Source organism: Hyla sarda, chromosome 13 (genome assembly GCF_029499605.1).
Source record: "Hyla sarda isolate aHylSar1 chromosome 13, aHylSar1.hap1, whole genome shotgun sequence".
NCBI classification, from domain to species: Eukaryota; Metazoa; Chordata; class Amphibia; order Anura; family Hylidae; genus Hyla; species Hyla sarda.
In genome coordinates, this window is record NC_079201.1 from 32,370,511 (window position 1) to 32,388,215 (window position 17,705).

The 17,705-nt window shown below is 40.5% G+C and overlaps 1 protein-coding gene across 3 annotated transcripts in view; it reads left to right on the forward strand.

Annotated features, from left to right (window-relative positions):
* The window catches only part of QRICH2 (glutamine rich 2), a 109,228-nt gene extending 95,548 nt beyond the window's left edge, over positions 1-13,680 (forward strand). For all 3 annotated transcript variants that reach the window (XM_056549842.1, XM_056549843.1, XM_056549844.1), the window contains 3 exons: positions 2,547-2,703; positions 3,892-4,081; positions 11,860-13,680. In XM_056549842.1, the coding sequence (XP_056405817.1) occupies positions 2,547-2,703; positions 3,892-4,081; positions 11,860-11,963 (451 nt within the window). In that variant the 3' untranslated portion in view covers positions 11,964-13,680. The remainder of the gene's footprint in view (positions 1-2,546; positions 2,704-3,891; positions 4,082-11,859) is intronic.
* Positions 13,681-17,705: the final 4,025 nt, after the last annotated feature.

Consider the following 17,705-nt stretch of genomic DNA (forward strand, 5'->3'; position numbering starts at 1 on the left):
AGCTGACGTCCTCTACCGGTGGAGGGCTCTGTGCTGTGATGGGGGGCCACTCCAGGGGCGCCAGCGCAGGGCCCAAGAGGAGATCTTCTTGATCAGGAGCAGAGTTCTCTATTGCAGCAGCTTGCAGTGCCTGGGGAGTCCAGGGTTGAGCCCCCATGCTGGAGATAGCTGAGGCAAGCAGAGGTATGGGAGCCTGAGTGGTAGGGGCAGCAGGGTCCCTCTGCAGAGAGGGCTTATCGTGGCCCAAGGTTAGATCTGAATCCCCAGCCACTGGCAGAGGATTCAAATCAGTCAGGTAAGGGAGGTAAGCTGTTTAGCGATGCGTACCATGTACGTGTCCCCAATCAGAACTGTACTGGAGTAGGGAACATGAATCCCTGCCACAGTACTGTACGCGGCACGGGCAGTGCAGGGTAGGGCAAACGCAGCATCCAGCTGCTGGAGCGGAGGGCAGGTGAGTGTTTTTGTTTTTGTACATGAGGCCTACTCTGCCCCATATATTTACCTGCACTGCCCCATATACCTACCTTCCCCACCCAATATACCTACCTGCACTATATATCTGTCTACCCGTCCTGCCCCAGATACCTACCTGCCCTAGATACCTACCTGCACTATATATGTACCTACCTGCCCTGCCCCATATGCCTACCTGCCCCGATACCTACTTGCCCTGCCCTATATACCTACCTGCACAAGATACCTACCTGCCCCACACTGTGGGGGAGATTTATCAAGACCTGTGCAGAGGGAAACTTGACCAGTTGCCTTTGGCAACCAATCAGATTTATTTTTTAATTTTTTAAAAGGATCTCTAAAAAAAATGAAAGAAACAATATGGGTGGTTGCTATGGGCAACTTGTCAACTTTTTCTCTACACAGGTTTTGATAAAGCTCCCCTCATATACCTACCTGCCCGATATGCCTGTCATTACCTACCTATCTACTGGTGGCATTACTACCCACCAGGGGGGATTCCCTATCTACTGGGAGCATTTAATTAATGGGGGGAGGATAACCCATCTACTTCCCTACTCCCATACTATGCAGGGCACCAATGCAGGCTTTATTTGGGGAAAAGTTGAGGTAAGTTGCTGGAAATGTGTGGAGCCTAATATGTGTTTCTGGCAGATTCTGCAGTGACGAGTCATGGTTGGAAGAAGTCTTCATGGCATCTGAGCAAGACAGAAGAAAAGGAGAGAGAACGACTTGAAGAAGATGAAGAGGCCCCCAAGTTATTACATGTAACTGCACTGTAATCTGTTTTATAGTCTGCTCAGCCAATGTATAGCTGGGGTCACCACTATATGGTCACTGTATGGGGGATATTGGTCTGTGTATAGTGGATTTATTCGGTATCAGTATGGTAGTATTATCCCATCATTATGTGGGGGTAATGTTTAGTCATGTGTGGAAGTATTATTTGTCACTTGTATAGGGATGATACTGGTCTGTGTAAAGTGGTTTTATTCAGTATGGTGGTATTATCCTGTCACTATATGGTGGTAGTGGTCTTGGTGTGGCAGTATTATTTGTTCCTTGTATAGTGGTGTTATTGGTAATTCTGGTCTGTGTACAGTGGTTTTATTTAGTATCAGTATGGTGGTATTATCCCATCACTATATGGTGGTAGTGGTCTTGGTGTGGCAGTATTATTTGTCACTTGTATAGTGATGATACTGGCCTGTGTAAAGTGGTTTTATTCAGTATGGTGGTATTATCCCGTCACTATATGGTGGTAGTGGTCTTGGTGTGGCAGTATTATTTGTCACTTGTATAGTGATGATACTGGCCTGTGTAAAGTGGTTTTATTCAGTATGGTGGTATTATCCCGTCACTATATGGTGGTAGTGGTCTTGGTGTGGCAGTATTATTTGTTCCTTGTAGTGTTATTGGTGATTCTGGTCTGTGTACAGTGGTTTTATTTAGTATCAGTATGGTGGTATTATCCCGTCACTATATGGTGGTAATGGTAGTGGTCATAGTGTGGTAGAATTATTTGTCCCTTCTATAGTGGCGATATTGGTCTCTGTATAGTCGTTATTATTTAGTATGATGGTTTAAGTAACTGCAGTAGCAATATGTAGTCCTGGTGTGGAGGTATAATTGTATGTTGTGGGCGACACCGGTGAGCGGCGATGTATGTGCACTGTATACACCGCCATTCTCGGCCTTGCCCCATGTGCTTCCAACCCACGCTACGTGAGTGATGGGGGATGGGCACTAAAATGCACTTTCGCCAGTGTGTACAAAGATCCTTACATCGGCCCGGTGTAGACCACCTAGTATGGCCTAAAGCCTGGTGTAAATGCAGGCCAAAGTCCAGACACAGGTGGAGGCAGCTGGCCATGGAGTCGGGCTACTCTTACATCTCATATGTATATTATGTTTAGTTAACTTCACTCCCCAAGTGTAGATGTTTTTGGACCTCTATAAAGGTTGTGTGTGATAAGAAGCACAATGGGGGTAGTGCACTTTGATGCAGGCTACATCAGACTGTATGAATTGTGTGATCCTGACCTATTCGATGTGTTTTTATTTATCAGTGATCGCTTACCACAACAAAGTGATTTTGGATATACATCTAGCTCCCGCAACTGTGGAGGAAGTCACACACTAACCTTTCCACAAAGACGCTATTCTAGGCTGCAGGCCAGTACTCCGTGTACTGTGCAGAAGGAAGAATTTGTGGCTGGTTTAAAAGTAAGGATGGTAAAACAGAAAGACACCTAAAGCATCGGGGGGAGTTAGGCGATAGGGGGGCAGAAATGACAAAACAGTCTATAGTGAAAGTAACTTTTTACGTTGGTCCCTTAAGAATATTCTTCAGATTTTTATCCCCTAGACCAGTGGTCTTCAACCTGCGGACCTCCAGATGTTGCAAAACTACAACTCCCAGCATGCCCGGACAGCCGATGGCTGTCCGGGCATGCTGGGAGTTGTAGTTTTTCAACATCTGCAGGTCCGCAGGTTGAAGACCACGGCCCTAGACGCTTACCATGTAATCGCAGACTTGTAGGTGTTGCAGTTGGCAGATGCGGCTTTCCATTTCTTACTAGTCTATAAAGGCCTACAGACATTAAAGGGGTTCTCCGGTGGAAAACCTTGTTTTTAAATCAACTGGTGCTGGAAAGTTAAACAGATATGAACAATTACTTCTATTTAAAAATCTTACTTCTTCCAGTACTTATCAGCTGCTGTATACTACAGAGGAAGTTCTTTTCTTTTTGAATTTCTTTTCTGTCTGACCACAGTGCTCTCTGCTGACACCTCTGTCTATGTCAGGAACTGTCCAGAGCAGGAGAGGTTTGCTATGGGGATTTTCTCCTGCTCTGGACAGCTCCTGACATGGACAAAGGTGTGAGCAGAGAGCACTGTGGTCGCGACAGAAAATAAATTAAAAAATAAAAGAATTTTCTCTGGAACAAACAGCAGCTGATAAGTACTCAAAGGATTAAAGGGGTATTCCAGGGAAAAAACTTACTTAACAGTACTTATGAGCTTCTGAAGTTAAGGTTGTTCTTTTCTGTGTAAGTCCTCTCTGATGACACATGTCTCGGGATCCACCCAGTTTAGAAGCAAATCCCCATATCAAACCTCTTCTAAACTGGGCGGTTCCCGAGACACGTGTCATCAGAGAGCACTTAGACAGAAAAGAACAACCTTAACTTCAGAAGCTCATAAGTACTGAAAGGATTAAGATTTTTTAATAGAAGTAATTTACAAATCTGTTTAACTTTCTGGAGCCAGTTGATATATATATATATATATAAAAAAAAAAAATTCCACCGGAGTACCTCTTTAATCAGATTTTTTTTTTCCTAGTGTTTTTGGACACATGAATTCTATGTTTTTTTTTTTTTTTTATACCAGTCCACCTTTTCATTACAGGAGGAGATGTTTATTCTAGGCCAGGACGGGCACATCTATCGCGGCAGAAGGGAAAACCATTTGCCATCCATAAAGAATAAAGATGAAAGGAGATCAACAGCTGCTCAACAGAGATTTCATGACTGTAACTTAAATGGAGAAGAATGTTTGTTTGGTTGTTCTTCAGCCACAAATTCAGATGTTCTTTACGGTAAGAAGATTTTTCACAAAACAGAATTCAGCCTAAAAGTGACCATACTGGTAATGATTAAAAATGATATACTATGATATACTACTATATTGACTAGAATGGCCACCACTGTGGCTGTTCAGAAAAAAGGCAGATGAGGAGGAGACCGAGTGGTGTAGCCATTTTTTAGCACAACTGCTTCTTTGCAATCAGCGGGTCTCACCAAGGTTAGATACTTGATGATTATACATTGTTGGCATATTCTACATATGCCACCATTACCAATGCTGAGACAACCCCTTGAAATCAAATATCCAGTAATCTGGGGGCACGGAGCCTTGCCGGCGACGTGAGCGACTACTTTTGGGACACTATAACCATGACAAAGGTTTCACCATCATCACATACAGAGATTTATTACCGTAAGAGCAGTGAGACTGTGGAACTCTCTGCCACATGATAGACGAAATGGATGTCCATCACCGGAGTCTCGGATAAAAGCTTTTACGTCTTTATTGAAGTAGTCACAGGATACAAAACATCACAGAACACGTCGCCTATGCTTTTCGGGCAGGTCTGCCCTTAGTCATGGCATCCGTTTTTACGCAGTACATTTTTAGGTAAAATTGACACCTTATCTTTATTCTGTAGGTCCATACGGTTAAAATTATACCCTACTTATATAGGTTTGATTTTGTATCACTTCAGAAAAAAAATCATGAATACATGCAGGAAAATGTATACGTTTAAAATTGTCATCTTCTGACCACTATAACGTTCTATTTTTCTGTGTTCAGGGCGCTATGAGGGCTAATTTTTGGCGCCGTGATCTGAAGTTTTTAGCGGTACCATTTTTGTTCTGATCAGACTTTTTGATCACTTTTTATTCACTTTTTTGTGGTATAAAAAGTGATTAAAAATGCGCTATTTTGGACTTTGGAATTTTTTTGTGCGTACGCCATTGAACGTGCGGTTTAAAAAGCGGTATATTTTTATAATTCGGACATTTCCGCACGCGGCGATACCACATATGTTTATTTTTATTTACACTGTTTGTTTTTTTATTCTTGGAAATCCCGGGTGATTCAAACTTTTATTAGGGGAAGGGATAATTGAAAGGGTTAATGATTTTTTTACACTTTTCTTATGCAATATTATAGCTCCTATAGAGGGCTATAACATTGCATTAACTGATCTTTCACACTGATTGATGCATCTCCATAGGAATGGATCAATCAGTGTTTTCGGCGATTGAATGCTCAAGCCTGGATCTCAGGCTTGAAGCATTCATTCGGCAATCGGACAGCGCAGGAGAAGGTAAGAAGACCTCCTCCTGTGCTACAGCTCTTCGGGATGCCGCGGCGATCCCGAACAGCTCCCTGAGCTAGCCGGGCACTTTCACTTTCGTTTTTAGCCGCGATCGGTGCCGCGCACTATTAGTGGTGGGTCCCGGCTTCACTATGACGCCGGGCCCGCCGCGATATGATGCGGGGTCGCCGTGCGATGTACGCGTATGGGTACATGGGTCCTTAAGGGGTTAAAAGGATTATTAATCAGCATCTTACACACATATTTCTCACCAAGGTATGTCTTATCCGGTTTCTACTATTTCACCCCAGTTAGACCCTCACACCTCCAGCATTTCACATACTCACTTCTCACCAAGACATATCTCATTTACCGTTGAATCATGACATGGTTTGTTCTTTGTTACCTGCTCTCGCTTCTTCCAATCAGATGCCCTCTCAACCTTTGCACATTCCTCACGATTCATCCTTACTCACTACACACAGCCTATCCAATCACAACACTTCCACTTCTCTCAGGCATTACACCTGTCCTCCCTCACCCTTTGTCCCTCTCCACTATCAGACACTTCTTTTTTAGATTACCGTTCAGAATCAACTCAACTCCATCATTTACACCCTCATGCCTCCAGTTCACTACCCCAACACATAACTCACTACTTTCCACCACTGACCAAAAATTCTCCAAACAAACCCTCAGTAAAAAGAAAACATCTTATAGAGGCTGTAGAGGAGGACAGTCACGCAGAGTTCATTCCACACAGCCAGGAACAATCCCAAAATTGTTTAATTTATCCTCTTATCTCCTTTCTGAAAGTGAAATAGATCTCCTTTCAAAAGGATTATCATTTTATCCGGTATCTAACCCTAATCAGTTTCAACTTTTTTTGGACTTAAACCAATATATTAGAAAATTAACACTCACCAGACATATTTCTATGTTAACAAATAACCAACACACAGTTACCAACACAAAGTTTAATTGTGAAAACATTTCCGACTCTTCCTTTAAACATGTGGAAGTCAAACCACCCTCCTCCTTCTACCCACTACATCATCGTGGGAACTTTTTAGAAACTTTTTATACAGTAGTCATGACTGAGTTCAGTAATATTAATAACACCAATATTACATTTAAAAAATTTGATAATCTCACTAACAGTGAACGGGCAGCTATAAAAAGTCTACAAAATAACAAACTAATCCTCATACGCCCCACATATAAGGGAGGAGGGGTTGCCATCCTTAATCGTGGGGACTACATCCTTGAATCTTTGAGAATTCTTTCAGATAAAAATGATTACACTGTCCTTCCCTCAGACCCTTCTGACTACCATCGGATCTATGTCGGTATCATCAATGACGCCTCAGCCAAAGGTATATTCAATAAAAAAAGAACTATCCTTTCTTAATATTAACCATTTTTCTCTTCCTCATTTTTATTATTTACCAAAATTACATAAAAATTCAGTTAATCCCCCTGGTCGCCCTATTATTTCGGGTATTTCATCACTCGCGGCCAATTTGTCACATTTTGTTGATTTATTTCTCCAACCATATGTTTTATGTTTACCATCTTATTTGAAAGATTCTTCACAACTCATTTCTGAACTTCAACAAATTAGTTTACCTTCTTCTCTTTCTATTCTCACTTTAGATGTATGTTCGTTATATTCCAATATTGATACCGACCTAGGTCTGATGGTTATTCAAGATCTCCTTTTTGGTGACATTTCTTTACATATTGATCAAGCAAGGTTTCTGTTACAATCCATATCATTCATTCTCAAACACAATGTTTTTTCATTTGATAATATTATTTATAAACAGATCAGGGGATGTGCTATGGGGACGCGCTTCGCCCCCAGTTATGCTAACTTATTTATGGGGGCTTTTTCGAAGCCCTCCACATAGCACAGTCCCTGATTTATTCACCTTATATGTATTATTTTCAGAGATATATAGATCTCTTTTTTTTCTATGGACGGGCACGGAAGAACAAGCCCACGAGTTTGTTACCACTTTAAATTCCAACAAATGGGGGTTACAATTTACTTTGAATTATGCCCCAAATAATATTAGTTTTTTAGATTTATAAAAAACAAAGTGATCTAGTTAAAAGAAGTTAAAAATAAAGAAGTTGATTCAGCAAAAATTAATAATCCTTTTAAATATAATTTTATAACTAATTACAATCGAGCAGCCACACAGATACATAATATTTTCAAGCGTAATTGGCATATATTATTTTTAACGACCCCATTCTCAAGGATGTAGTCCCCACAAAACCTGGCATTACGTACAGGAGATCAAAAAATCTCCAAAACATGATAGCCCCTAATAGATAAAAAAATATATCTAATGATAACTCCTCCCCAATTATTTCAAATCCAGGATGCACCCCCTGTGGGAAAAAAATAGGTGTTTATGTTGTAGTATGATGGATCCCTTTATGAATAAGTTTTCTTCTACATTATACAAAAAAATCATTCAATATTAATCAAGTTTTAAATTGTAACACCCAGTGTGCAATATATCTTCTTTCTTGCAGTCGTCTAAACGCCGTTCGAATATTAAGAACCAATTCACATTACGCAGTTTATTGCGGCATTTTACTATGGTTCACAATAATGATATTTCATCTCTACGTTTAATAATTCTTGAATCCATTCCAGTCGACAAACCCAATCGGTTCCAATATTTAATCAACAGAGAATCTTACTGGATTTTTGCACTTTCAACTTTAACACCGCATGGTCTGAATGAGACCATAGAGAATGCTCGTTAATACAGTGGTCCCTCAAGTTACAATATTAATTGGTTCCAGGACGACCATTGTATGTTGAAACCATTGTATGTTGAGACCATAACTCTATGGAAACCAGGTAATTGGTTCTGAAGTACCAAAATGTCATCCAAAAATAGGAAAAAAGTGAGGATTAAAGAAAAATAAGTAGATAACTAATATAGATAAAGCAAGTTCTTACATAGAAAAGTAATAAAGATCTGCTGGGAACTGTAAATCAGCTTCTTCAGGGTCCTGTACAGTACACAGTGTCCTATAAAAGTAAAATGGAGCCGCCCTCACCTGGTCTCCAAAGGAGCAGCTAACCCTGGAACAGGTAAAGAGTACAGAACATGTAATACCTCCCTGTACTGTAAGGGGCGCTACCAGACAGCCAGTCAGTACATGCACTTCAGTAATACAGGTGTTTACCAGTGAATGCCCATTCTAATTTGTCGTGTCGGTTCTTCCAGCCATTGATATGGACTGTCTGTAGCATTGTATGTTGAGTCTGGTTTCAAGTTACAATGATCCAGAAAAGACCATTGTATGTTGAAACTATTGTATGTTGAGGCCATTGTAAGGTGAGGGATCACTGTATATTCGACCATTCACTTTGGCCGCATTCCCTTCTCTCCCATTCTTTTCCTCCCGTCCCCGTCTCTTGATCCCTTCTCTCCTCCCCTTTGTTTGTCACAGATTTTTGTGTTGAATTGTTTATATCATTTTTTATATACATTTTTTATATAATTTTTTAAATATGTTTACATTGCATATACATATATTTATACATATATTATTCTTTTATATATTCTTATTTGTTAGCTTATAAGTCTCTTGGTTCGAATACATTCGAAAAAATGTTTAGTAACCATGTATATATATGGTCTACATTTGCAAATGCATTTTCTCCAGCACTCATTGGTCCTCGGCGATTAACCCGTCCCTGCTGTGACTAATTAGTGCTAGAATAAAAGGCACCATTGTACTGTTCTTACCTACGCCTGATGAAGCTGCTGAGGCAGTGAAACGCGTTGCATTCTGGGAAATAAAATACCTTGGCTTTTATCTACCTGTTGCCTGTGTCCTGCGCCACGTTGAGCCGGCGTCTCTCCTGAAGCTTCTTTCTCCCAATTACCATTATTGACCGGAGGGCTGTGGACACTTCTATATTATATGCTCCACATTGTTGTGTATGTGGGTACACAACTGTATCAGGTGAGCGACTTTCATGTTTTTTAATTTCCACGCAATCCTCTTTTATCACACCACGGAGCGCTGTCACCACCATTTTCAGATTCTGATTCTATATGACTGCATCCAAAAGTCACTCAGCCTATCCTTTATTGCAAGAGATTTCTGATGCCTCCCTACAGCTGTATAAAGAACTGGAGTCTCTCACTGACCATGCAGCCACTAATTCTTTATGTTTTTTGTTTTTATTTTACTTGAAATGTTTTCCTGTCTATTTGGAGCTTTTGCGATGCTCTGCTGCCATCTAGGGCCTTTTTATGGAAATGGTTCCCTTTCTGCTATATTTTACTTTTTTTACTCTTCATTTTACTATTTACTGCTGTCCCTTCCTTTTTTTTTTAAGTATTTATTTAATTTTTGCATATAAGGTTAACAAACTTCGCCATGGGTGAAATAACACATACAGAAAGAACAGTACCTCCCTAAGGGCCCAGCTCACCCCGTCAACCAGTACTAACTAAACAGGGTAAACCAGAGGGTATCATGAGGGACATGGAGGCTATACCGAGGCCCCAAGGGGGAACCAACACAAACCAACATCCAAGCACACATCCATACATCCCGGTATGGGATTAAAGTAATTAAAAATATTATTAATAAAAATATCAATTTTGATAGATATGCTGTAAAAAATTGATCTCACTCGCTAATTGCACTTAGTCCATTCGGTGTATTGGATCCATAAATGATACAGTTCATAAGATCGTATACTTGTGTATACCTCCTATGTATTTAGTAGATACAGTTCATAGGTATAGTTCGTTGGTGATATAGTGCCGATTGTGATGGTATTACTAGTAGATGTAGATTTGTCTTAGGAGCGTACTGACTGTGTAACGCTTGTAATGATTAACGGTGCACAGCACCACTCACCCACTGCAGGATATGTTACTGCTACGGCTGGTGCGGCTATCACGACTGCGTCCTGTGCTGGGGACGGCTTCGTCCTGTGTGAGCCCGTCTGTGTGATGGGTGAGTGGTTCTCTGGCGGTTCGTGGGTCCCGGACTGGCACGGCAAGCGTCCGGCCTGTAGATGTGATGTCCGGGACTCAGGTAGGTAAACCGGGGCTGTGAGGATGGATCGAAAAGAGCGTTCCACGTGTGTGAACGCTGCACTATGTGCGCGCGGGCTGCAGTGGTCTCCAAATAAAGGGCATCCAGCAGTTTCAAATGATGAATCAAATGATGAATCTCGGATGGCAATTATGATAGTCTTTGTGGTTATTGTGCAATAGCGTATATACTGTGGCAGTCTAGACGCGTTTCAATGTCATGGACATTTTCTTCAGTAGCTATATGGTATGACATACCGAATACCGGTGTGTTTTTTCTGTACGATATGAATTTTTCCCTATACCACAATACCGGTCGGTATTGCCGCGCTGTCCCCACATCGGGGGACTATTCATGTTACCCGCAGGCGCTGCTCTCCTTCTCCTCCTGTGAGCCGCGGTGCTGGAAATTAATGAGTTGTGAGGCGTGGGTGCAGGACTTCTGGAGAACGGAAGCTGTCACCTCCCCCTGCAAGCGCTGAAAACCAGTGGGCCGCGGGCGCTGCAGAACTTCTTCGAACAGAAGTCCTGTTCATTCGGTGTGGGGACGAAAAGCAGAGCAGCGCCCGCGGGTCATATATGATTAGCGGACTGCGGCTGATAATTTATTCGGTGGGGTTTAGGGGGAGATGAGTGGGGGAAAAAAATACCGTCAAATACAGCGGAACCGCAATAAGTTTGAAAAACACCGTGATACACATTTTTGGTCATTCCGCCCAGCACTAACTTTAACAGGGTCAGATTCCAGGACTGGTGCTGCATTGTGAATCTCAGAGATCGGTGCTCATTTACAGAGCCTATTACACGGCTCAATAATCATGCGGGGAGGGCTGGATAGTTTGTACAGCGCTTTTATTACACAGGAGATGTGAAACAGGAGAAGGCTAATCTTTGGCCTTATTACATAGGGTGATGTCGGTCTGATCGGCTAATAATTGCACCGTATAAGAGGGCCCTAAGGGGGCTGTTTTTTAAGATATTCCTCTAAAAGACATAGTTAGCGGAGTGAGATTATCCTTCTAGTGGCCCCATCGTCTAGCGTATCTGTAAGTAACAATGGAAACTATTGTGTAGTAAGTTATGTTCCTGTTGTAGCTGAGAGAAGGACTGTGAAGAGACACGATGGCCTGTTCAACCCTAGAGAAATCCATAGGCCAATTTGAGATACTATATTAATTTTAAGATACAATGTATAAGGCCTTATCGGGGCGAACGTGATATATAGCACCATAGATTACCTCATTAAAATGCATTAAAACTATTTAGGATTAGGGTGTCGTAAGGATTTCAAATATGGATGTGTTCACAAGGCCAAATTCTTCTTTATTGCAGAAGATGACCATCACTTGACCACCTTTTTATAAACTTTATTTGGTGACAATGTTTTTCCTCATTTTATAGGAGTTTCCAAGGCCCATATGAAATTCACTCAGGGATCTGAACAACCTTTACCTTCTATTAAGAACAGCGTACTGCCTACTTCCAATCAGAGTAAGTGGACATAAAGAAGTTCAGTTATCTTGTGGTATCAACACTCAGATGTGGTACAAAAACTCGTAGAAGTAGTTGTGGTGAAACTTACTCTTCATATAATCTGGTGGGACAATATTATTGAACTTTCAAAAACTTCAACCTAAGGATTGATTTACATTTGTTGGAAGCTCCTTCACGGGTGCTTAAATATCTGCCGGAGAAAAATAACTCCGCTTGCAGCACTTTTTTGGGTTTCAAACTCCATACACTATGATGAAATCTTACCAACTCCATTATACAGTGGGGCAAAAAAATAGTTAGTCAGCCACCAACTGTGCAAATTCTCACAAAGATGAGAGAGGCCTGTCATTTTCATCATAGGTATACCTCAACTATGAGAGACATAATGAGATGGGGGGCCTAGTGAATGACCTGCAGAGAGCTGGGTCCAATGTAACAAAGGCTACCATCAGTAACACACTATGCCACCAAGGACTCAAATCATGCAATACTACGTGTCCCCCTGCTTATGCCAGTACATATCCGGGCCCGTCTGAAGTTAGCTAGAGAGCATTTGGATGATCCAGAAGAGTATTGGGAGAATGTCATATGGTCAGATGAAACCAAAGTAGAACTTTTTGGTAAAAACTCAATTCGTCATGTTTGGAGGAGAAAGAATTCTCGGTTGCATCCAAAGAACACCATACCTACTGTGAAGCATGGGGGGGTTGGAAACATCATGCTTTGGGGCTGTTTTTCTGCTAAGGGACCAGGACGACTGAGTGGCCTAGCCAGTCTCCAGATCTCAACCCCATAGAAAACCTTTGAAGGGAGTTGAAAGTCTGTGTTGCCCAGCGACAGCCCCAAAACATCACTGCTCTAGAGGAGATCTGCATGAAGGAATGGGCCAAAATACCAGCAGAAGTGTGTGAAAACAGTGTGTGATTTTATGGATTTTTTTTCTCATTCTGTCTCTCATAGTTGAGGTATACCTATGATGAAAATTACAGGCCTCTCTCATCTTTTTAAGTGGGAGAACTTGCACAGTTGGTGGCTGACTAAATACTTAAGTAGATAGATAAGAGTGCCGTTACTTTCTGTCATGTGATGGATCTGGCAGTGTCATCATAGAAACAGAGAAACAAAAATGCAAATGACCACATGCAATATTGTTGAAATGAAAGTCTTTTTCTCCTTAAAGAACAGAAAGATTTGCTCTTCTCAAGAGTATTTCGACTTCCGGACTGCTTTTTCATAGAAACAAAGTTTTTGTAATAAAAGAGGAAGTTGCTTTTGGTAAAATATTATCGAAAGTGAAAAACCCTGCATAGGAAACCACTGATACTATAAAAATGACTAACTAGTAATAGTATTCACATTGTGAATAGAATAAGAATAAGAGGTGCAGAGGTTTCAGTTGCACCCACACCTTGGATATCTATTATACTCCATTATGAGGAAGCCAGTAGTAAAAAGATATGTGATAACTGGGGTCACAGATTCTGCATTGGGACCCAGGAGCTTCAAGTTATCTCTGGGCTCAAACTGATTGTCAAACTTTATTTTTCTCACCTTTATATACATAATTACTTTGGTGGATAAGATTGTATTTGCACAGGATATTCACTGCAGTATGGTGGTTGGAACTCTGTTGTTTTGAACAACCACAAAGAGTAGCTTAAAAGGGTACTACGGTGGAATTTTTTTCTTTTTTTTCTTTAAATCAACTGGTGCCAGAAAGTTAAACAGATTTGTAAATTACTTCTATTTTAAAATCTTAATCCTTCCAGTACTTAGCTGCTGTATACTACAGAGGAAGTTGTATAGTTCTTTTCTCTCTGACCACAGTGCTCTCTGCTGACACCTCTATTCATGTCAGGAACTGTCCAGGTTTGCTATAGGGATTTGTTCCTGCTCTGGACAGTTCCTGACATGGACAGAGGTGTCAGTAGAAAGCACTGTGGTCAGGCAAAAAAGAAATTCAAAAAGAAAATAATTTTTCTGTAGTATACAGCAGATGATAAGTATCAGAAGGATTAAGATTTTTAAATAGAAGTAATTTACAAATCTTTTTAACTTTCTGGCACCAGTTGATTTAAAAAAAAAAAAAATTCTACTGGAGTACCCCTTTAAGGCCTGTTTATATCATACATTTGCTCTATGCCAATGCTTATATGTTTACATATTAAATGCGATTCAGACATATTTATTTGGTGTATCCCTGATAGTAGATTTTACTATTCTGTCTTCCAAAAAAAACATATGCCATGTTATTCTGTCCACTACCAAAAAAAATAAAAATATAAAAAATATATAAATATATATATATATTGAAAATTAAAAATGAAAATAGTATACCCGACATGTTGTGTTTTATGTGATTGTTTTTCTTTTACTTTACAAAGCTTTGTCAAAGCATAAGGATGGAAATAAACTGCTATATACTTTCTTATCTCTAATACCGATACACGTGTAGGTTTATTTCTGATGTGCTCTTTATGATGCTTTCTGTTGTGACTATAAATACTCAAGTGTTTTATTTATTTAGGACGCTTTTTGTTGTGAAACTTCACTCACTTATTATTTTTTGCTACTCACACATCACACACTAGAAAACAGCTTTATAAATACTCATATTTTATTGATATGGTCTATTGAGCCAAAACAATAAAAACTATACATTTTCATGTTTTATACATTTTCAATGCTTGATGCATATTTTGAGGCTTTCTAGTGGGACATCACAATAAAACACGGCCTGTAAATACTCACATTTAATGAGGATTTTTTTTTTCAATTAAGATTCTAGCTCAGGTCCCTGTAAAATAGAAAAAAAGAAACAATATTTACCTTCATCGCTCCCCGGCCGCCTCTACCGTTAAGTTGATGGTCCATACTGCACAGCGCTGTCGGCACAAGGACCTTGCCATTTTGATCGGGGGCCTGAGCTTGAATTCTGTTTTGACCATAGACCTCTTCAGTGCCCTTTTGATAATATGTAATAAAAAGCCAAGGGGGCGTATCCCAGGACAGTAAAAAGCGCAGATACGGCCAGCCCATGTCCTCTTATTCACCACCTCTGTACCCTCATGCATCCACATACCCCATTTGACTGATGACCTCTAGAAAAAAGCAAATGGGCTGGACTTACCGGGGCTCTTGCCATGCTGGCGAATACCCTCTGTGCTTTGGATACAAAGAGCTCCTGCTTTTCATATTATTCTGGATATTCCTAATAATCAATGGATACTGTCTCAGTTTCTGTACACTTTATTTATGTTCATTGATCTTACAACTGGACAATGACTATGCACTTTTTATTGATGCTTTAGCTTGACTCTGGGAGCTGATAGTTGCATTGCAGTAGATTAATAAAGGACTGAATTTTTATAGCAATAATAGATATTGTGAAAGTAGATCAGCTCAACGACTTATGTCCCAATCTCCGGATAGCAAGAGCAGAACCTCCCATATGGAAGCTCGGGGAAGGACGCTGGGGCCGAGTCCCCAGGTGAAAGAATCAGCAAAGGAAAACAATGAACTTCTGGCTTCCAATTATAAGGTAAAATCCTAGTCTTTATTAGAAATCTTCATTAAATCCAAATGAAAAATCATGAGTGTAAAAACATACAAACGAAACGCACCAACGCGTTTTGACTTGTTAACAAGTCTTAGTCATGGCACTATATTGAGACAAAACGTCCCATTTATATACCTTTCACTGAATTTCTATACATACTTTTGTGTGGATGTCCCTTCTTTAAAGGGGTACTCCAATAGAAAAAAATGTTATACCAGCAAGGGAAATGCCGGTCTTAGTAAATTCCCCATGGATCTATTTAAATTTGCATAATCCACATGATTTGGTGGATTTTCTACTTATGAATTGTTGTGGAAACGCCGCAGATATTCTGCAGCATTTCAGCCCATATAAATCTGTACCCTGTGCATATCATTTGCACCAATACAGTGCATTTAAATGGGCACTGTCATTAAACATGATTTTTAATATTTGATTCCTTATGCCAAATAAATAACTTTCGTAATTGGCTTCCATAAAAAAAAAAAAAAAAAAAATGTTTTATGTTAGTTTTTCTGCTCTATACTTCTGGCACCAGGGGTCTCCCTTCTTGGCTAGAACACATTCTGTCTGGTCAAAATCTCAGATTTTGGTCTCCTGCTTGTAATGGCTGTAGACCAAACTCAGGGAGTGTTTCACTGCACTGAGCTGGATTGACAGCTGCACATAGCCTCACTGACAGCTGCACAGACTGACAGCTGCACATAGCCTCACTGACAGCTGCACATAGCCTCACTGACAGCTGCACATAGCCTCACTGACAGCTGCACAGACTGAAAGCTGCAGCACAGAGCTTGAGGTCTTTTATTTATCACAGTGCTGCAACAATGTGAGGGCGGAAGTGGTCCCCCCGCAGGCTTCAGTGATGTCATGCCTGCTGGGAGACGCCCACTTTCTCCTTCTGGGAGATTGCACTATTTGAGCAAGAATAAAGGTATGATACAGAGCTTTTTAAAGCTCTGAATTTTTTTTAAAGGGTGGGAAGGAGTAGTTAGGGAACATAGCCTGAGTTAGGTTAGAAGAGTTTATTTGGTGACAGGTGCTCTTTAACAACGTGGTATAAATTGATATATGAACAAAGTGCTAACTGGCACAATTGCTTGACACGTTGCATGTTGCCCTATTTATTAATGTAATATTTTTTTGCACTGACTGGTACTTCCCCATTCTTACATAGAGCACTGGGTCATATGACATTGTGTGGAGAACTGAGACATGGTGGGTTTCGTCACATGTATCAGGGGAGAAATCACCAGACACTGACAAGTTCCTTCCCTTAAAGGACCTTACAGATCAGCATTATGATTTTAAGATGAGATTTTAAAGGGACAATGTTCTTCTGTGCTAAAAATGAGACTTAAAGGGGTAGTCTAGTTTAGGAAAAATAAATAGAAATTGGTTATCTATGGGCAGATGTGGAACATTAAGAATGCAATATGTTGGCTACACTGCACCACTCACCAGCAGGAAGTGTGGGGAAATGTCTCCTCTCCTATCCTCCTGCTCACTGCTTGGGGGGTCTCCCTGCACAAGATGAACAGTGAAATGACTTTGGTGCACACGTTTGCTTTTTCATTTGCAGTGGTAAGAGATTTATGAAGTGCGACTTTTCTCAAAAAGTCCAAGATTTGTTGCATTGCCCTAATTACACCACAAACATGCACCAGCCTAAACCTGACTTAAAATTGGGCGGTAGACAGCAGTTTCAAGAAGTTGCACAAAAGTCATAAAAAAGTCACAGGGAAGGAGTCATACGAAGTGATGTTGTGAAGTGAAATTTCAGAAAAAGCTGTACTAGTACTATATTTGTCACATGCCCGTGTACATTTGGTGCATGTACACTCCAACTACACCATTAAAGGGGTACTCCGGTGGAAAACAATTTGTTTCAAATTATTTGGTGCCACCTCTGTCCGTGTCAGGAACTGACCAGAGCAGGAGAGGTTTGCTATGGAGATTTGCTCCTGCTCTGGACAGTTCCTGACATGGACAGAGGTGTCAGCAAAGAGCACTGTGGTCAGACTGAAAAGAACTTCACAACTTCTTCTGGAGCATACAGCAGCTAATAAGTACTGGAAGGATTAAGATTTTTATATATTAAAGTAATTTACAAATCTGTTTAACTTTCTGGTGCCAGTTTATATAAAAAAATGTTTTCCAGGGAAGTAACCCTTTAAAACCTGTGTATAAAATC